Source organism: Chiloscyllium punctatum, chromosome 17, assembly GCF_047496795.1.
Source record: "Chiloscyllium punctatum isolate Juve2018m chromosome 17, sChiPun1.3, whole genome shotgun sequence".
NCBI lineage: Eukaryota > Metazoa > Chordata > Chondrichthyes > Orectolobiformes > Hemiscylliidae > Chiloscyllium > Chiloscyllium punctatum.
The window spans coordinates 80,581,073-80,603,255 of NC_092755.1; the positions used below are offsets into that span (position 1 = coordinate 80,581,073).

General features: G+C 46.8%; 1 protein-coding gene across 2 annotated transcripts in view; it reads left to right on the plus strand.

Annotated features, from left to right (window-relative positions):
- ulk1b (unc-51 like autophagy activating kinase 1) overlaps positions 1 to 22,183 on the plus strand; it is a 102,924-nt gene that overhangs the window by 9,611 nt on the left and 71,130 nt on the right. For both annotated transcript variants that reach the window (XM_072587686.1, XM_072587685.1), the window contains exons 4-7: positions 13,931 to 13,963; positions 14,746 to 14,782; positions 16,788 to 16,961; positions 20,322 to 20,395. In XM_072587686.1, the coding sequence (XP_072443787.1) occupies positions 13,931 to 13,963; positions 14,746 to 14,782; positions 16,788 to 16,961; positions 20,322 to 20,395 (318 nt within the window). The remainder of the gene's footprint in view (positions 1 to 13,930; positions 13,964 to 14,745; positions 14,783 to 16,787; positions 16,962 to 20,321; positions 20,396 to 22,183) is intronic.

Sequence of the window (22,183 nt, forward strand, 5' to 3'; positions counted from 1 at the left end):
AGTCGTTGATATATATTATGAATAACTGGAGCCTAAGCACAGAACCCTATGATACTGGTCACCATCTTCCACTGAAAAGGACCCACTCATTCCTGTTCTGTTTCCTGTCTATTAGCCATTGTCAGTCCATGCTTATGCCCAAAACGTCAACTCTCCTGCTCTTCCGTTGCAGCCTGACCTGCTGTGCTTTTCCAGCATCGTGCTTTTCAACTCTTAATTTTTCAGCATCTGCAGTCCTCACGTTTTCCCAATACAGGTATATTACCCCCAGTCTCATGTGCTTGGATTTTATGAATTAACCTCTTCTGTGAAAAGTTAGCCATAACTTTCTGAAAATTCACATACATCACAAACACTGGCTGTCCCTCATGAGTCATGAGGCCTATGGCACAGACCCATCCTCAATAAATTCCAGTGGATCTGTCAAACATGATTTCCATTTTATAAATCCATGTTAACTTTGCGTAATACTGTTGATATTTTTTAAATGTAATGTTATCACATGCTTTATAATAGATGACAGCACGGTTCTTATGACTGATATCAGACTAAGGGGTCTGTAATTTTCTGGTTTCTATCTCCCTTTTTTAGACAGTGGGGTTACACTTGCTGCCCCAAATCTGCAGAACTCTGGAAGACAGCAATTAACACATGCATTATTCCCACTCCCACCTCCTTTTCTGCCCAATGATGTGGATTTTCAGGCCCTGGGCATTTGTCATTTTTCAGCCACATTGGTTTCTCCATCACTACTTTTTAACAAGCACTAATTTCCTTCAATTCTTCTGCACAAAAGACCTTTATTTGATTGGCATTTCTGGCCAGTTCTTTTCTGTCTTCTTCCTTGAAGGCGGAACAAAGGTAGTTATTTAACTGCTCTGTCATTTCTTTGTTCTCTATTATCGATTCTCCTGACTCAGACAGTGAGGGATCTACATTTGACTTTAATAATCTTTTTTCGTTTTGCATACACATGGAAGCTCTTACAGTCTGCTTTTGTGTTCCTTGCAGTATTGCCAATGTGATTTGCCCATCAATATGTAGATTGAAATGACCTACACTTTCTGCTGCACTCCTATTGTTTGCATCTTTTGGCAGTTTCTTTCTCTGTCTGGATCCCTCATGAAGTTGTGTACCTCAGTCCAATCTGCTGTCAGCTGTCACCCAAGGAAAATGGTGCTGAATTCTCCAATCTATAACTTGTTAAAGCTCCAAGTAAAATTAGAATTTGCTACCTGTTTAGTTATTGTCTAATTTCTGTGCTGTGAATTAAATTCTATCTTCAGATAAAGAACGTAGGAATAGGAGTAGACCTCATTTAGCCGCTCAAGCTTGTTCTGCTACTCAGAACATGGCTGATCTGTGGCCTAGCCCCATATACCTGCCTTTGGCCCATATCCCTTAACACCTTCACTGAACAAAGATGTATCTATCTTAGATTTAAAATGATCCAGCATTCACTGCAGTTTATGGAAGAGAGTTCTAAACCTCTCCCACCCTTTGTGTGTCGAAGTGCTTCCTAACATCTCTCCTGAACGCTCTGGCCCTCATTCTCAGACTGTGCCCTTAGTTCTCGAAGCCCTAACCAGTGGAAATAGTTTCTCTTTATCTGACCCTGTCTTTTCTGGTTAATATCTTGAAGACTTCAATCAGATCACCCCTTAACCTTCTAAATTCGAGGACTAGTTTGTATAATCTCTCCTCATAACTTGACCCCTGAAGTATCCTAAAATTTCAATTACTGGGGTGTTGTGTGTATGTGTTTTAGAACCTGACCAGGGAAAGTAATCAGTGCAAAGACGTTTTCTTCTGTAGATTCATGTTTATTTTCTGGAACCATCTTTATGGCGGTTCCCAATTGACATTCATTTCCCTTGATGTGGAGGTGCTGGTGTTGGACTGGGGTGGACAAAGTTAAAAATCGCATAACACGAGGTTATTAGATTACTTACAGTGTGGAAACAGGCCCTTCGGCCCAACAAGTCCACACCCACCCACCGAAGCGCAACCCACCCATTCCCCTACATTTACCCCTTTACCTAACACTACGGGCAATTTAGCATGGCCAATTCACCTGACCTGCACATCTTTGGACTGTGGGAGGAAACCGGAGCACCCGGAGGAAACCCACGCAGACACAGGGAGAACGTGCAAACTCCACACAGTCAGTCACCTGAGTCGGGAATTGAACCCGGGTCCCTGGCGCTGTGAGGCAGCAGTGCTAACCACTGAGCCACCGTGCCGCCCCAAAAGGTTATAGCCCAAAAGGTTTATTTGAAAGCACGAGCTTTCAGAGTGATGCTTCTTCATCAGATAGTTGTGGAGTATAAGATCGTAAGACACAGAATTTATAGCAAATTGTAATTTAATTGTAATTCCGGTTTCCGATAGACCAGTATGGGTCGTTGTGTTGAACCAGTTGTTGCTGTGATGTTCCAATACTGGTGTGTACACTCTACTAATATGTAAATGTTTATTGTTCAATCATCGAATCCCTATGGTAGCTTTAGATTCCTCACTGGGTACTGCAAAGTTTTGTGCTGATTTCGACTTTAGTAGGTTACCCTCTGACATCTGAGTCAGAAGGTCAAAGACTTAAGACACACTCTAGGAAAGGACACACTCCAGATAACCAAGCAAAATGCTGGTTCAGTGCTGAGGGAGTGCCATACTGTCAGAGGGTCAGTGCTGAGGGAGTGCCATACTGTCAGAGGGTCAGTGCTGAGGGAGTGCCATACTGTCAGAGGGTCAGTGCTGAAGGATCGCCTCACTGTTGGAGGTTCACTGCTGAGTGAGTGCAACACTGTCGGAGGGTCAGTGCTGAGGCAGCGCCACACAGTCGGAGTGTCAGTGCTGTGGGAGTGCCGCACTGTCAGAGGGTCAGTGCTGAGGGAGTGCCGTACTGTCAGAGGGTCAGTGCTGAGGGAGTGCCACACTGTCAGAGGGTCAGTGCTGAGGGAGTGCCACACTGTCAGAGGGTCAGTGCTGAGGGAGTGCCGCACTGTCAGAGTGTCAGTGCTGAGGGAGTGCCGCACTGTCAGAGGGTCAGTGCTGAGGGAGTGCCACACTGTCAGAGGGTCAGTGCTGAGGGAGTGCCGCACTGTCAGAGTGTCAGTGCTGAGGGAGTGCCGCACTGTCGGAGGGTCAGTGCTGAGGGAGTGCCGCACTGTCGGAGGGTCAGTGCTGAGGGAGTGCCGCACTGTTGTGTTGATGTAAAATAAATCCCTTCAAATCATTCAAAGGAGAGCAGGACTGTATCCACTAATGTCCTGGACATAAATTGTCTCTTACCTACATTATTAAAACAGATTATTAATTGTGTTAATGGTGCTTTGTTGCATTCAAGTTGGCTTTCACTTCTCCTAGTTTACAACTGGAAATGCACTCCGAAAGTAGTTCATTGGTTGTGGACAGTTTTCATTAATTATCAAATTCTTTCACATCTTTAAGATAAGTGTTTTTGTGGTGCAGTGGTAGTGGCCCTACGTCTGGGCCTGGAGGCCTGGCCTCAAGGCCCAAATGTTTGGGAGATGTGTCACAGCAATGGATTAGGGCTAATAGTAATATCGAAAGTAGATTTAGATTGTCTATAACCAAACCAGTATCTGTCCTTATCAGGGCCTTGTGCTTAGAGTCAGGTTCATGCTCTGTTCCTGGTTTCTTAGCCACGTTCCAGTGTGTGGAAACTGTCTCATAAAGCACTGGCCCTTCACTATTTCTCAGTCTTTATTGCTCTAAGGAGCTTAGTATGATGGATACGCTCCCTCTTCAGCAGCCAGCAGTATTCAGCCACATGTCAGTTGTGCGATACCATGTGGAATCAAACCTTTCACCATGATCTATGCCGACATGACGGATTGGATAGCCTGTTTCTGTGTTGCACTGTTCTGTTCTCTATGGTTTGCAGTTGCTCACCTCCATTGCAATATCGGAGTGTGATTTAAAGTGGAAAAATTACCTGTACTGAGTCTAAAGGAACTGCCCCTCGCAAATGTTTCCTAAATCTTCAATTGTCAGGGCAGTCACTCCAACATTGATACTGCCGATGTCATTTGAACATACCCCCTCAGCGTGAATCTGTGTGTCCTGCTCACTCCATCAGTACCTTCCTTTCAAATTCTCGTCCCTCCGACCTGCATCTCCCCCTCTCCCCCTGCAACACTGCTCCACCGACCCTCTAAGCCTGTCCAGCCCCAGACCACTCTGAGACCTCTCTATTTCTCCACCTCTGGCTCGTTCTGAACATTGGCCTTTGCCCTTCCTCCAGCAGTCCAGGAATTCCCTCGCTAAGCTCCTTTGCCTTTTCTGTCTCTTGTCCTTTACAGTGCTCCTTCACACCTACAAATGCCACCACCTCGCCCCCAACATGCCCCAACCCAACCACCCTAACCCCCAGCCGAATGGGTGCAGCTCCAACAACCCCCGATGCTCGACACCATCCAGGCCAAAGCAGCCCCCGCTGGATTGGCAGCATATTCACAAACATCCACTCCCTCCACCAGATTCCCTTATCCAGCTCCATATTAAATTGAGTTTAAAAACCGAAAGAACTGTGGATGCTGTAATTTAGACACAAAACCAGAAATTGCTGAAAAAGCTCCGCAGATCTGGCAGCATCTGTGGAGAAAAATCAGAGTTGATGTTTCAGGTCCAGTGACCCTTCCTCAGGACTAGAAAGAAAGGTCTGAGGAAAGGTCACTGGACCCGAAACATTAACTCTGATTTCGCTTCACAGACACTGCCAGATCTGCTGAACTTTTCCAGCAATTTCTGGTTTTGTTTCCAATTAAATTGAGTTTGATTTGTTTCTTTTTGTGAAGCAAGACTTTAACAATGTAAAAGCAGGTAGGCGTTGCTTGTGTTTCGTTCCTTTGGTTTTGTAAAAGCTCAAGAGCCCCATGTAGCTCCCTGTGAGGTCATGGCTCACTATCTTGGCAATTTATCCATTTCACAAAATTGTAACTCATCCACTGTCAACTCCTCAAACTAAAAGTAGGTTATAAACAAAGTCTTAGCTGCATTTGGAATGCAGCTTCTTTCTTTACTTCTAAACTTATTCTAAGGAACCTATTCTAAGCAGACTTCAAATGACCTGGATTTCCTGTAGCTCTGAATGTGTCCTTTAAGCTGTTCTAATACAGATAAGCTTAAACTGTGATTATACTTGCCATCTTTGTGTCTCCCTCTATTGTAACTTACAATTGCTCTTGTATTCTGTGTAATAATTTGCTATGTACATGATGGAACATGGTCCATCTACATGCAGAGAAGATGATTGTAATTTGGTTTCAATCTGTAATTGCTTGTTGTTTGTTTTCTGGGCCTGACTAAATGCCATTGAAAGTTCAGGAGACATTTGTTAATTGTCTGATGTTTGTGATTGTTCACTTGGGGGAGGGTTGAAGGCGTAGGAACCGCAGTCTCGCCTTCACAGCTGCTCATCCTTGGCATAAATTCCTTTCAATTGCTTAAGCCACAAGCTTCCAGCCTGTGCTGCGTCTGGGGGGTGTTGATGGGGAGATGGTAGGTGCCCACCTAATCACAGGGGACTGACAGCACCAGAATTACGTCAGTCAAGTCTCTAGTACTCACCCATCAATACTCAGAGGCTAGGAATACTGCAGCATGTGACTCTTGGCTGTGTGCAGAGGAAACTAGGTGGAATAAGGGAAGGGGAAAGATTGAGTGAGATGCGAGAGTCTGGCACGGCTATTGGCTTTAGTGCCGATGGGGGAAAGGAAGTGGTGAGGTGTCTGGAGTGTGTGAGTAGGCAGCACAGAGACCATGCAGGGTCAGTGGGATGGGGGAATTCGGTGTGTGAGAGTGGGTGAAGGAAGAAGACATTGTCAACGACAGTGGGAGGGTAGAACGTGAACCTTGATGGATGCAGTGGCAGAGAGAGAGTGAGTGTGAAGGAGAAGAGTGAAGAGGTTGTAACCTGAGACCTTCAAGCAGCCATTAATTGACCACTGAAGGGCTTTTACTTTGGCAAGTCACAAAGATTACCCGTGGAGATTCTCTCCTAGTACTCAGTTGGTGAGAAAAAGATTCTGCTCAGGACAAACCCAGCGAGTTATTTCCACATCTCACCGTCTTCAGGGAGGGGCAAATCATTCCATAAGATCCCAATGTGATAATAAAAAGAAATGGACTGGTAATCCAAAGGCCTAGACTATCAGTCCAGAAACATTAGTTCACATCCTCACATGGACACTTAAGAATTTCAATAAAATTTCAGTAACAGTGCCCAGAAAGTTCACGGAATAAAATAAAAACCCTTCTGGGTCACTGACGCACTTTTAAGGAGATCTGTCATCCTTAGAGAAAATGAGGACTGCAGATGCTGGAGATCAGAGCTGAGAATGTGTCGCTGAAAAAGCGCAGCAGGTCAGGCAGCATCCAAGGAGCCAAGAGAATCGACGTTTCGGGCATGAGCCCTTCTTCAGGAATTCCTGAAGAAGGGCTCATGCCCGAAACGTCGATTCTCCTGCTCCTTGGATGCTGCCTGACCTGCTGCGCGTTTCCAGCGACACATTTTCAGATCTGTCATCCTTACCTGGTCTGGCCTATATGTGACTCCAGACCCACAGCAATGTGCTTGACCCTTAAACTGCCCTCTGAAATGGCCCTAATAAGCCACTCTCTTCAAGGGTAATTGGGGGATGGAGAATAAATGCAGACTTTGCCTGCGATTCCAACACCCTGTAAATTTTTTTTTAACAATTGTCAGACCATCTGTTCATAGTGATGTTGGTTGAGTGGTAAATATTAGCCAACACAGTGGGGATGTTTTGGCTTCTGTGCTATTGTATGTGTGTCAGCATAAATGTTGGGCTCAAATTTCAGGAGCAGGATTTGACTCCACAACCTTGTGATAGCACTAGGTGAGAGTGCGATACTTTGGGCTCGTAGGCCCTGAGATGAGAGCAAACATACAGAGGCTGTGTTTACTTTGATATTGCAGGCCATGGTAGCTCTCCCACTGAGGAAGACCTTTGACCCCAAGTCAACCACACCCACAAGCTGTTTATCTATACTCCCCTGGAAGTGATCAGAAAACATTGTGACTGTCCGGGCTGAGCCAGATGGTTTGTGTGTAATTTTTGTTCGAACAATGGCCTGGTGTTTTATTTCTGGCTGGTGACAAGCAAGGGAGCTGCACTCTCACTGCTGACTGTATGACCTGGGAAAAGCCAGCTGAACAAATGGAGGTTGTAGCCTGCACCACATTCCCCTCCCTCTCCCTGAACTGACAACGTGTTTGCTTAATGGTGGGAAAGTCCCCACTCCCACAGTCTGCTGCACTCCATCATCAAACAGTAGTGGCTTTGTGATGATTGTAAACCTGGAAGAGATTTTTAACCACCCTGTTCAAAGGTGCTATTGCACACCTCTGGAGCAGATGGGACTTCAACCTGGACCTCTTGGCCCAGAGGTAGGGACACTACTGCAGCGCCACGTAAAATAAAATCCTTATGAATCATATTCCCATCTGCAGTCAATACCTGTACTGTATCCCCATCCCCACTGACGTCAGATAAAAAAACAACCTGCAATTATATAGCAACTTCTTAAAATTAATTCCTGGGATATGGTTGTCACTGGTGCCAGCATTTATTGCCCGTCCCTAGTTGCCCCCTTGAGAAGATGGGCTGAGCCACCTTCTTGAACCTCTGCAGTCCATGTTCAGATCCATAGTGGCCTGAGGGAGAGAATTCCAGGATTTTGACCCAGCCACTGTGGAGGAACGGCAATATATTTCCAAGTCAGGATGGTGAGTGGCTCGGAGGGGAACTTGCAGGGGGTGGTGTTCCCATGTATCTGCTACCCTTGTCTTTCTAGATGGGTTTGGAAGGTGCTCTCTAAGCATCTTTGGTGAATTTCTGCAGTGCATCTTGAAGATGGTACACACTGCTGTTACTGAGCAGAGTGGATATTTGTGGGCTTGATGCCAATCCACTGGACTGCTTTGTCCTGGATGGTATCAAGCTTCTTGAGTGTTGTTAGGCCTGCACCATCCAGACTAGTGGGGAGTATTCCATCACACTCCTGACTTGTGTCTTGTCGATGGTGGATAGGCTTTGGGGAGTCAGAAGGTGAGTTACTCACTGCAGTATTCCCAGCCTCTGACCTGCTGTTGTAATTTATGTAGTGAGTCTAGTTCAGTTTCTGGTCAATGGTACTCCTTACAATGTTGATAGTGGGGGTTTCAGTGCTGGTAACACCATTGAATGACAAAGAGCTGTGGTTCGATTCTCTCCTGTTGGCAATTGGCATGGCTAGGCATTTGTGTGGCGCAGATATTTCTTGCCTCTTGTCAGCCCTAGCCTAGATATTATCTAGACCTTGCTGCATATGAACATGGACTGCTTTAGTATCTGAGGAGCCATGAAATGTGTTGAACATTGTGCAGTCATCGAAGTTATAAAAGCACTTCAGGTACTTTACTGGAGAGTTACCAAAGAACATAAACACAGAAGGAGAAATGATGAGCATTGCATTATCTAAAAACTTGATCAAAGAGATAAGTGAAAAGAAGAAAGAGTAAAAGGGTTAAAGAGTTTTATGGAGAGAATCCCAGAGCTTTGAGAGCTGGGCTAAGCAATTTGACATTGTTTGATTGTAAAACTGATGGGAATTACTGGTGGCTACCGAAGGATTTGAAAATGAGGAGAATTTAATTCACAATGTCAGAAGATTGCAATAATGTGCTTTGGGATTCCAGTGTAGGGTGCTAGATACAGGCTCAACATCGCTTTCCAAAGGGTGGAGCAACTGAAGAGAAACAAATTGTGCGGCGCCAGAGAGAGGATGACTGAGTGGGACCAGTGAAATTGTTCGTGCAGAACCAGCACTGACACAATGAGCTAAAATGGTCTTCTTCTGTGTAATAAATACTCTATGATTGTGTCATAAAGTGAGGTTGGAATGGCCAAAGTCTCTGTGGGAGGTGTGATAAAGCGTTCTAAAGCCTCTATTAATTGACATTAATTAATTTTGGAGGATGGAACATCAAATTACTAATCTCAATGTCTCCGATTCACTTAGGGAAGGGCGGAGACCATTCAGCTCCTCAAGCCATGTCTACTATCCAGTGAGATCCTGCTTGATCTCAAGTTACTTGACAACGAAACCTTAATTGGAATGTTGCTCCCATGTGGATAGGAAAAGCTTCAAGGGAGAGGGGCCAAACGCCGACAAATGGGACTAGTTTTTACCTTTCAGAGAGGTAGCTCACAGCTTTTTGTTGGTACCTTGCCCAAGTTTTAATTCTTTTGACATTTAGGCACCCTGAACTATTGTCCTGCTTTGTGTAAGTGGTTTTGTTTTACTCTGAGTTAGGTAGATCAGTAAGTTAGGGCTGTTATCAGAACATTTCTCTCTGATACTGTGGGAAAGAAAGACCCCTCCAATCTTCTTGATAACATTGGAACTCAAGGTTCGTTTGTATTAGTTAAATATCTAAACCAAATCTGTGGCAACTTAGAAATGAACGTTATATTCAGCACAAGAATATGCCATTCGGCCCAACAATTCCCTGCTTGCTCATACCACAAACATGCCTCCTCACTTCCCCTTATCTCAGTCTTGGAGCAGCATCATTGAGATTACATCATGAGGATTTTGTAATCTGTCTGTTCTGTTGCAACAATGCTCACCACTGATTGATTTGGAAAATGCTCTAATCTCTGTACAATGTCGTTTTTAAAAATCAGTTTTTAATCAACTGGCAAAGAGAGTTTGTGAATAGAACACAGGCCGACTTGTCCATCAGTGAAGGAAATCTGCCATCCTTAACAGTCTAGCCCATACAGAGTCATAAAGGACAGAAATAGACCCTTTAGTTCAACTCATCCATGTCAACCAGGTTTCCCAAATTAAACTAGTCCCATTTCCATGTGTTTTGTCCATATCTCTGTCCTACTCACGTACCTGTCCAAATTCAAAAGAGACGACAGTGAAAGCTGTGCCTGGCTTTGGGTGCTGTGTGTAGAGTAGGCAGTAAACTTAATTAAAGATGGTGAAGCAAGAGACATTTCGCTTTCAAATGTAATATCAACCCAGTGGATGGTTTTACATGGTATTATCTTAACGCCCCCCCCCCCCAACCCTACACTCCTCCATATCTCTGTCAACCCCTCCCCCCGAGTCCCATGACCCCTCCCTATCTCTGTAACCCCCTACACCCCCTCCCTATCTCTGTCACCTCCTCCAGCCCCTACATCCCCTCCCTATCTCTGTAACCCCCTCCAGCCCCTACAACCCCTCCCTATCTCTGTCACCTCCTCCAGCCCCTACACCCCCTCCCTAGCTCTGTAACCCCCTACACCCCTTCCCTATCTCTGTAACCCCCTCCAGCCCCTCCACCCCTTCCCTATCTCTGTAACCCCCTCCAGCCCCTACACCCCCTCCCTATCTCTGTAACCCCCTCCAGCCCCTACACCCCCTCCATCAGCTACATCCCCTCCCTATCTCTGTAACCCCCTACCCCTCGTCCCTATCTCTGTCACCTCCTCCAGCCCCTGCACCCCTTCCCTATCTCTGTCACCTCTTCAGCCCTTACACCCCCTCCCTATGTCTGTAACCCTCTCCAGCCCCTACACCCCCTCCCTATCTCTGTAACCCCCTCCAGCCCCTACACCCCCTCCCTATCTCTGTAACCCCCTACACCCCCTCCCTATCTCTGTAACCCCCTACACCCCCACCCTATCTGTGTCACCTCCTCCAGCCCCTACACCCCTCCCTATCTCTGTCACCTTCTCCAGCCCCTACACCCCCTCTCTATCTCTGTAACCCCCTCTAGCCCCTACACCCCCTCCCTATCTCTGTAACCCCCTACACCCCCTCCCTATCTCTGTCACCTCCACCAGCCCCTACACCCCCTCCCTGTCTCCCTGTCTCCTTTTCTAGCCCCTACACCCCCTCCCTATCTCTGTAACCCCCTCCAGCCCCTACACTCCCTCCCTATCTCTGTAACCCCCTATACCCCCTCCCTGTCTCCCTGTCTCCTCTTCTAGCCCCTACACCCCCTCCCTATCTCTGTAACCCCCTCCAGCCCCTACACTCCCTCCCTATCTCTGTAACCCCCTACACCCCCTCCCTATCTGTGTCACCTCCTCCAGCCCCTACACCCCCTCCCTATCTCTGTCACCTTCTCCAGCCCCTACACCCCCTCTCTATCTCTGTAACCCCCTCTAGCCCCTACACCCCCTCCTTATCTCTGCCACCTTCTCCAGCCCCTACATTCCTCCCTAACTCTGTAACCTGCCTCCAGCCCCCACAGCCCTGCCTAAGCCTGTCACCCCCTCCTGCCACTACACCCCACGTTATTTTTGTGACGTCCTCCATTCCCTATGACCCCTCTCTATCTCTGTAACCCTCCTCTAGTCCCTCCACTTCTCTGATGGATTTGCCCTTGTCTCGAGGTGATATATTGGATGTCCTGATTTTCATTGCTCCACCTTTAGTTGCCTGGGGCCTACAATCTAGAATTGCATCACGACACCTCTCGACCTCCCAACCTCTCTTTTCTCTTTTCAGTTGCCCTTAAAAACGTATGTCTTTGACCAAGGTTCTGGTCACCCACTGTCCTCTTGTATGGCTCAGTGTCAAACATTATTTAGATAATAAGCTCTTATCTCATGACTTGTGGCTCTGCTACATGAAAGGTGCTATATAAATGTAGTTTGTTAATACACATCCAACCCTGCAATTGCACCCTCTCTAAAAAACAATCTTGTGGTTAAAAACAACTGAGTCTAGAGAGTACAATGTGACCTTCCTTTATGCAGAGTCCAGTCTGGGCTGTGTACAGATTTAAATAAGCAAATACTGCTAATGTTCATTATAAATGGCTCTATGTAGTTCATCCTGTGCTGGTCTGCCCTCGGGTCGAGACTTTAATTTGACTTTGATCAGCCGGGGCAAGACATGGTTTGGTTCCTGAGAAAAGTGGCAGTGGGGAGGGTTATACAGTCCTCTCTCCTTGTCCTTACTTCAGCACATATATGCTGTGACCGTCAGCATTGTATAGGCTAGAGCTCATCCAGTAAAAAATACTGACAAACTGTATCCAGACTCTACCATTTCATCCTTGCAGCTTCAAGAATTAATTGTAATCAGCAGTGGTTCTTAGGCTCTGCAGGTACAAACTCACCACATGTATGACAGCCGCCAGCAATCAGTAACAAAGAGAGGCAATTAGTCACACCTTCCTAAAGCTCTTCCACTTATCATGTTACTGCCAAACCCACAGAAAGGTGAAAGTTCACGTGCATGTCTTGAGATCACGTAATCTAACAAAGGCATCTGTTTTATGTGTTTAATTCAATTAGCCCCCATCTGGCAGCCAGTTAATGTCACTGTAAAGACCAGAGGGTAGTGCGATGTAGGATCATAAGTCAGCCATTTGACCCATCGAGCTCTTTGCTGCCGTAGGGTTAGTGAAGTCAAGATCTGCTCATCCTGCACTCCCCATCACCCCGGGTTCCCTTCCTGAATAAAAATCTGCCTATCTCAGCCTTGAACACAGTTAATGACCCAGTCTGGGCAGTTCTCTACACTAATTAATTCCACAGATTCACTCCCCTTGGAGAGAAGGAATTCCTCCTCATCATTGTCTTTAATATGGGACTCCTTACTCTGAGATGATGCCATCTGGTCCTAGGCTGTCAACCTGTCTGTATCCAGCCTGTCAACTCCCTAAATAAACTTGTGTTTCACTGAGGTCACCTCTCATTCTTTCAAATTCCAATGAGTACAGGCCCAACCAACTCCAACTCTCCTGATAAGACAGTCCCCGGGGACCCTTCCTCTGGATAGTTGGGAGGGAGAGAGGGGTGGACATTGGTGGTTCTGCCACCTTCCCCATCACCAAATTGTACCCATGCAAGAGGGAGGTCATTAACCTGTTGTGCCGTGTCTGTGCTGTCTCTCTCTGGTGACTAAGTGTCATTTTCCCATCTCCTTCTTGTAACCTTGCACAGTCTTCCCTTTGAGACTGTGGCAGGATGGCCACAAACCCAAACCCCCAACCTACTCAACCTCCCCTCGCAAGAGAGTCCCTCCAAATCCAGGATCAACACAGTGGAGCTTCTCCAGAAAGCCTCTGACGTTACCTTTATCTTTACCCAGAGGGAAGGAAATCTGCCAGCCTTACCCCGTTCTGGCCAATGTGTGACTCCAGATGTGGCTGATTTCTCAGTTGCCCTCTGAAATAGTCAAGCAAGCTGCTTCGTTACATTCAAGATGCTCGCTGACTACCATACTCACAAGTCTAATTAGGAATGGGCAACAAATGTAGAATTTGCACATTGCCTTTGTCTCAAATAAATTTAACAAAAAAATCAGTAGACAGGTAGTGAATGGTAGGAGTTGGTTAGTAACCCAACCAAAGGTCCCCCCCTCCCCCCCACCCCCAGCAATGTTCAAAAGTGAAAACAAACAAATTGGATGATTTATAACTTTTTGTAAACTTTACTTGACAGTGATGTTGTGCAAGGACATTTCATGAATGACATTTTATTTTTCTACACACAAGATGGTCAACATGATTAGAAAGAGAGAAAGGAACTTCGCAGGCTAAAGCAGGAAACTGGACATGAGGAACGTCAGATCAGTGACAATCCTACTGAATGGTGGGGCTGAATGGCTTGAGGGGCTGAATGGCCACCTCCTCTTCCTGTTCCTTATGGGTGTTATGGTCTTAATTCAAGGCACCAGCCTAATGGTCAGAGTGTGTAACTACATTGTGACAGTTGACATTACCATGATGAATGGAAAATATAGACATAGCAGTTCACAATGGGAAATAGGCAAACCATTTAAAAACCACAGCCAGAAAGGCTTGCGAACCAGATATGGCATCTTACACACAAATATAATGTATGAAAATATTGCTATTTCTAATCGTCATCTTTCCATTTTACAGGAGATGGCAAATTCTGTCTATCTGGTGATGGAGGTGAGTTATATAGTAGGCACTGGCTACGCTGGTGGTGGGATGGTGGGGGGGTCAGCAGGGAAAGGTTAATTTTCAGGAATTATTGCTCCAAGGCTAACAGCTGCCCATCCCAGATACCAAGTATTTAGAATCCCTACAGTGCGGAAAGAGACCATTGAGTCCACATCAACCTTCCAAAGAACATCCCTCCCAGACCACCCCATCCCTGTAACCCTGAGTTTCCATGGCCAACCCACCCAGCCTGCACAGGGACAGACACTACATTTCCCATGGCCAATCTACCCTAACCTGCGCATCTTCGGATTGTGGGAGGAAACTGGAGCACCAGAGCACACCCACGCAGACATGGGGAGAATGTGCAAACTCCACACAGACAGTCACCTGAGGCTGGAATCTAACCTGGGTCCCTTGCACTCTGAGGCAGCAGTGCTAACCACTGAGTCATCGTGCTACCCTGAAGAGCTGGATTTGAGAACAGATTCTCCTCAGGTCCATAGCAGCGGCCATAGCGGGGGTAGGGGCAGGCAGTGCCTGGATTTTCCTGAACTTCCACAACACAATGTATGACCAACAGCCTCAGTGATGTCACCAGACGCAGCTTTACTGTTAAACGTGATTTAGAGTTGACAGCAAACGGAAGTAGCCGAAATCCTGGTCATGCACTGGGTCTACGCCATGCTGTCTGTTTTCACATGATGCTACAGCTGATAAACAATGTTGGATTTGGATAACTACAAATAGAGCTTTACTCACTAAGCCTTTTGTGTTTTTGTCTTTTCCAGTACTGTAATGGGGGCGACCTTGCTGATTATCTCCACTGTAAGTCTACAATAAAGATCGCTTCAGTAGAGTGGCAGGCAATGATTATGGCTGTTACGTCTGGCTGGATTTACTCGGGAGAGTAGAATTGTGTTCACCCTGAGGGGTGATTGAGAGGTCCACCTCCTGAAAAAGGCAGAACAAAGACCTTTCCCACCATCCCAACTGTGTCTAATCACGTTATCGACCAATGAAGTACTTGTGGACTTGCTGTTGTAAACAAGGAAATGAGCACAGCAAACTCCCATAGACGGCAAAAGTGTGTCGTGCAGGTGGTGTTCCCACCTAGCTGCTGCCCCCGGCTTTTTACATAGGACTGGCTTGAGTCATGGATGCAAACAAGACAGCAAACTACTAAGTCCCCTCCATGCCTCTCACCGTTCCGACTTGGAAATAAATCACTGTTCCTTGAACGTCACTGGGTCAAACTCCTGGAATCCCCTCCCTAAGGGCACCACAATTGACTGCAGTAGTTGAAGGGCAGCACATCTGCACCTTCTCAGCCATCGGGAGGGATGGCCCCCCCGAGAGGCTGAACGCAACACAATTCTCTCCTCACTCACATCTACACCTTGCAACTTGCAGGGAGACACTGGATAGTGAGCCGACTGATCCTTCCTTTCCCTCTGAATCTAAATACCTAAAATCTCAGCACACACCAAACACTAGCTTTCAAATTAATACTAGAAAAACGTATTATTTCACATGATTTACTACTGTCCCTAGTTGCCCCCTGAAAAGGTGGGAGTGAGCTGCCTTCTTGAACCGCTGCAGTCCATGTGCTGTAGGTAGAGGTGCAATGCCCTTAGGGAGAGAATTCCAGGATTGTGACCCAGTGACACTGAGGGGACGGTGATATATTTTCAAGTCAGGATGGTGAGTGGCTTGGAGGGGAACTTGCAGGGGGTGGTGTTCCCATGTACCTGCTGCCCTTGTCCTTCTAGATGGAAGTGGTTGTGGGTTTGGAAGGTGCTGTCTGAGGGTCTTTGGTGAATTTCTGCAGTACATCTTTGTCCTGGATGGTGCTGAGCTTCTTGAGTGTTGTTGGAGCTGGCCCCATCCAGGCAAGTGGGGAGTATTCCATCACACTCCTGACTTGTGCCGTGTAGATGGTGGACTTGGGGAATCAGGAGGGGAGTTACTCATCACAAAATTCCTAGCCCCTGACTTGTTGCCATGGTAATTAAATGGCTGGTCCAGTTGAAGTTGCTGATCAGGGATGATATCCAGAATTATTAGATCAGATTCCCTACAGTGTGGAAACAGGCCCTTCAGCCCAAAAAGTCCACACTGACCCTCCGAAGAGCAACCAACCCAGACCCACCCCCCCTCTGACTAATGCACCTATCACTTTGGGCAATTTAGCATGGCCAATTCACCTGACCTGCACATCTTTGGAGTGTGGGAGGAAACCAGAGCACCCGGGGGACACATGGTGAATGTGCAAACTCCACACAGACAGTCAGCAGCTGGAATCAAACCTGGGTCCCTGGCGCTGTCAGGCAGCAGTGCTAACCACTGAGCTGCACTAGTAACATTGCTGGTAATGAGGGGGTGTTCAGCCATGGGAATGGAGTTAAGTGCCTAAAGATTAAACTCTGTCCTAGAGGCATCTGTGCAACATATACCTGAGTCTGATAGAAACTGAAGAATTGCTTTGTGCATTTGGATGTTTAAGGTGGTGACAGGAGATTGCATGCAGAGAAAATACACTGTGCTGGGGTGTGCAAGAAGTCTGCTTTAGAGCTTTGGTGATTACAAGTTGCCATTTTAACCCAAAACAACTTTAAGCACCATGGTTGCGAAGGGATGTTTGGTACAGACATATTGATGGGATTACAGCGTGACGTGGAAGCTGAGCACTGTCCCATCCCAGAGTGCAGTGCACTGTATCACTGTGATTGATTTCAGTTGCTGCGATTTGATGAGTGTGTTTTGCTGCTGGTTCGGACACAGTCTGGAGTCCAGCCGGAAACGAATGCCTGACATTATGTTTCCTTTCCAGCGAAGGGGACCCTCAGTGAGGACACCATCCGACTGTTCCTGCAGCAGATAGCTGGGGCCATGAAGATGTTGCACAGCAAGGGGGTCATCCATCGTGACTTGAAGCCCCAGAACATCCTGCTGTCTTGTACGGGGGGTCGTAAATCCAACCCCAGCAATATCCGGATCAAGATCGGTGCGTGTCAAGTGTGGTAATGTTCAACTTCATAGGCTTCTCATGGGGTGGGCCAGCAGCGATGAGCAACATTCTCTGATTCCGCATTGCAAGGACAAAAGCCATGTATAGCCCAAGTGAGCTCATGATTCACCCACTGTCTCTTCGCCATATTTTACATTCTGCCGAAATCCCACCCACCATAGGCAGTATTCCGATGCTCAGTCTGAGCTCGCCCTGCCCATTTCCTAACTCGCACCAAATTCCATTCACTCCCCGTATCTGTGCTCACCTTACCCGCGTGGGCTTTGGCTCGGAGACATCTCAGTTCTACAATTCCCACCCATGTTTTCCAGTCCCTCCATGGCCTCTCTAACCCCCTCCCGATTCCTGTAACCTCCCACAATGCTCCAAGATCTCTGCATCCTCTAATCCTGGCCTCTTGCCTACCTGACTTTTTATCTTCCCAAATATTAGCAGCCGTGCCTTCAGCTGCCTGAGCTCTGGCATTCTCTGACGAAACCCCTCTACCCTCCCTTCTCCAACAGTGTCCTCGTTGAACCTCTCATATCTCCATACATACCAGAATATTGACATTGCAGTGTAACATTTCATGACAGTTTTACTCGAGGTAACTAAGTTTATACTCGATAGAGTTTAGAAGGATGAGGGGGGGTCTAATTGAAACATACAGAATACTGAATGGCCTGGACAGAGTAGATTCTGGATTAGTGGTGCTGGAAGAGCACAGCAGTTCAGGCAGCATCCAAATAGCTTCGAAATCGACGTTTCGGGCAAAAGCCCTTCATCAGGAATAAAGGCAGTGTGAGCCTGAAGCGTGGAGAGATAAGCTAGAGGAGGGTGGGGGTGGGGAGAAAGCAGCATAGAGTACAATGGGTGAGTGGGGGAGGGGATGAAGGTGATAGGTCAAGGAGGAGAGGGTAGAGTGGATAGGTAGAAAAGAAGATAGGCAGGTAGGACAAGTCCAGGCAAGTCAAGGAGACAGTTACTGAGCTGGAAGTTTGGAACTAGGGTGAGGTGGGGAAGGGGAAATGAGGAAACTGTTGAAGTCTACATTGATGCCCTGGGGTTGAAGTGTTCCGAGGCGGAAGATGAGGCGTTCTTCCTCCAGGTGTCTGGTGGTGAGGGAGCGGCGGTGAAGGAGGCCCACGATCTCCATGTCCTCAGCAGAGTGGGAGGGGGAATTGAAATGTTGGGCCACGGGGCAGTTTGCTTGATTGGTGCGGGTGTCCCGGAGATGTTCCCTAAAGCGCTGGACAGAGTAGATGTTGAGAAGATGTTTCCAGTGGTAGGGCAGACTAGATCCTAAGGGTTAGAGCCTTAGAGTAAAGGGAAGACCTTTTAGAATGGAGATAAGGAGAACCTTCTTCAGACAGGGAGTGGGGAATCTATGGAATTCACTGCCGCAGAAGGTTGTGGAGGCCAGCTCATTGAGTATATTTAAGACTGAGATAGATAATTCTTGACTATCAAGGGGATCAAGGATTACAGGGAGAAAGCGGGAGAATGGGGTTGAGAAACTTATCAGCCCTGATTGAATGGCAGAGCAGACTGGATGGGCTGAATGGTCTAATTTCTGCTCCAAGGTCTTATGGTCTTAATGGTGTTACATAAATGCAAAATGATATTCTTTCCCAGCTTGTCTGAAATCTATCTGTAAATGTTGTTGCTTCCTTTGCCATATTTAACATTGATTGAAAGAGGAATATTTCGAATGAAGAGTGTTGACAGGAGGCTGTATTTCTGTGAGATGTTACAAACAGATGAAGGTTTCAGGAAGGTTTCACTGAAAGCTGTAAGCTTCATTCCAGACAAGGGGAAACTTTGCTTCTTTTCTGAGCTGGAAGCTAGTTTTCTGTCTGAAACTTGGAAGTTGCCAAGAAATGGAAGTGTGAGAGCTTCTACCCCTGCCCTCAATATTTTTCTTGGCACGGTTACTCTATCAAGTAGTTATTTCTGCTGGAGAGAGCCTTGCTGCCCTTATCTGACACTTGTTCCTCAAAATTAATAACCGCTGCCCCGCGAGAAAAGCAAATTAATCCAGCACATTTAGGTTTTACCATCATCTTATTTTCGTCCTTGTTTGCTACCTCAGCCCACTCCCCCTACACCCCCTCACCCCACTCCTCCTTCACCCTACTCCCATTTCACCCCACACCCCCTTCACCCCACACACCCCCTTCACCCCACACACCCCCTTCACCCCATACCCCCTTCACCCCACTCCCCCTTCACCCCACTCCCCCTTCACCCCACACACCCCCTTCACCCCACACCCCCCTCACTCCACTCCCCCTTCACCCCACACACTCCCATCACCCCACACCCCCCTCACTCCACTCCCCCTTCACCCCACACCCCCCTCACTCCACTCCCCCTTCACCCCACACACCCCCTTCACCCCACACCCCCCTCACTCCACTCCCCCTTCACCCCACACACTCCCATCACCCCATACCCCCCTCACCCCACTCCCCCTTCAGTTGGCTGGATGGCAGGTTTGCAATGCACAGTGATGCCAACAGAGTGGGTTTGATTCCAGTGCCACCTGAGGTTACCATGTAGGTTTCTTGTCCTGAACTTCTCCCCTTGTCAAGATGTGGTGACTCTCAGGTTAAACCTCCACCCGTCATCTCTCTGTTTCTGAGAGGTCGGTCCCACAGCCTGGTGGGATTACGGTGACTTTACCTTTTTCTCTAACACTACCTATGTGGTGTAGTGATAGTGTCCGTACTTCTGAACCAGATGTCCCAGGTTCAGGTCCCCGCTGCTTGAGAAGTGTGTGATAGTGTCTCTGAACAGGTTAATTACAAAAGATCTACCACATGACTGTATTGGCTGTGGTCAGAAATGGTGGTTTCCTGTTTCCAAAATGACACATACACACCTATCCATGCACTTGCACACATAGACACCTACCCACACATACCTGCAAGTGCATACGCACGCACTCTCACACACTGTCACACACACAGACACACACACACACCAGGCTGAGTTTCTGTCCTTAGCAATAGTCTTAAATTGGAGTCGACAAATGAAGAGATGAACTACTTTTGTCATGCCACAGCGACTTTGCACTTTTTTTTAATTGTTGTCACAAATTTGTACACAGGGTGAATCATCAAGAGAGCAATTCAAAGGATTTGGTGGTGATCTCTTCATGATGATAGCAATTAACAGGAGTGATTTAACCATTCACTTCCAATTGAAAGAAATTATTGTCTCGATAACACTGAATGTTCTCTAAACACTCAGCTTTGTGTTACTTGGTTGAGAGACTGTTGTAATGTTTAAATTGCAAACACAATGTAGGCTTGCTTTGGCAATAATATTCACTCCTTTACCCCACCCCCACAGCTGACTTCGGCTTTGCCCGATATTTACAGACCAACATGTTAGCAGCAACATTGTGTGGATCGCCCATGTATATGGTGAGTACCATCTTGATGGATTTCTCCATTGGTTTATTTGTGTTGTCTGGTGGCGATTACATCATCCAGAGAACATGCCTTTCAATCTCACCACAACAGCTTTGAGAGTTGTGGTTTCAAAACATGGAAAGATATTTTAAAAAGTATGCTTTAGCCAAAAGAAATCAAATCAGAAATTGTTGGAGAAACTCAACAGGTCCGGCAGCATCTGTGGAGAGAAATCAGAGTTAACGTTTCAGATCCAGTGACTCAATTAACAAAATTTTAGCATCTGTAGAGAGAGAAATAGAATTAGTGTGTGTTGAGTGAGTCACTGGACTGGAAATGTTAACTCTGCTTTCTCTCCACAGATGCTGCCAGATCTGTTGAGTTTCTCCAGCAATTTCTGTGTTCATCTCTGATTTCCAGCATCTGCAGGATTACAGCTAAAAGAGAAACGAGTTGAAAGGAATTTGTTGGATTTCCTGAACACTCACTGGTTCACGAGAAGCTCATTGGAGAGAAAGACTTCCATTTACAAGGTGCTGCAAGGCGGTTTACAAACATTTGAATTGTTTTTTGATGTGCTATCATTGTTGTAATGTCGCGAGCCCAGCTCTCTATTTTCACACAGCAAGATCCCATGTGACCATCTAATAAATAAATACAGATTTCCCAGACACCTGTGGTTTAAGGGAGGGTGGGTCCCCAACACCACCTCATGGCACCCAGGGATTGTCAGTAAATGCTGACATTGCCAGCGATGCCCATGTTCCTGGAATGAATTGTAAATATACACCGTCAGCTGGCCCAGACCGTGAACACGCAGTGTCTTGTTAGCACTGGTAACATGGGAGTGGCTGAAATAACAATGCCTAATTCTGTTGCCACCCAGTAATCTGATCAGTCATCTATCGGTGCAGTGTGGTGAGAAGTTTGAGAAACGCAGCCCCTAGATTTTTGTAAATCCTTCATTAATGGGATGAGGGTGTCACTGGCTAGGCAGCATTTATTGCCCATCCCTAATTGCCCTGAGGGCAGTTAAGAGTCAGCTCCATTGCTGTGGCTCTGGAGTCACATGTAGCCCAGACCAGGTAAGGATGACAGTTTCCTTCCCTAAAGGACATTAGTGAACCAGCTGGGGGTTTTCCTGACAATCATTATTAGATTTTTAACTCCAGACTTTTTTTTTAAACACATCACCATCTTCTGTGGTGGGATTTGAACCTAGGTCTCCTGAGCATTACCTGGGTCTCTGGATTAACTGTGTAGTGATAATACCATAGGACCATCACCTCCACTCTAATTCTCTGTTGAGAATTCCTTGGAGCTACCATCCCTCCATCTCCCATCCCAGGGGCGTGTGTCTGTTTGATTAAAAACCAAAAGAACTGTGGGTACTGTATAAATCAGAAACTGCTGGAAAAGCTTGGTAGGTCTGGCAGCATCAAAGGAAATCAGAGTTAACGTTTCTGGTCTAGTAACCCTTCCCTAGGACATAAGGAGAATGTGCAAACAGACAGTTGTCTGAGGCTAGAATCGAACCTGGGGGGCAGCAGTGTGAACCACTGAGCTACCTCGTGATACTCCTCAGTATCTATGCCATGACATGATTGTTGTTAAAATCCATCTGGTTCTCTGATGGCCTATACGGAAGGAAATCTGCTGTCCTTACCCGGTCTGGCCTACATGAGACTCCAGGCACACTGTGCAATATGGTTGACTCTTAACAGCCCTCTGAAATGGCCCTGGCAAGTCACTCAGTTCAAGGGTAATTAGGGATGGACAATAATGCTGGCCTTGCCTGTG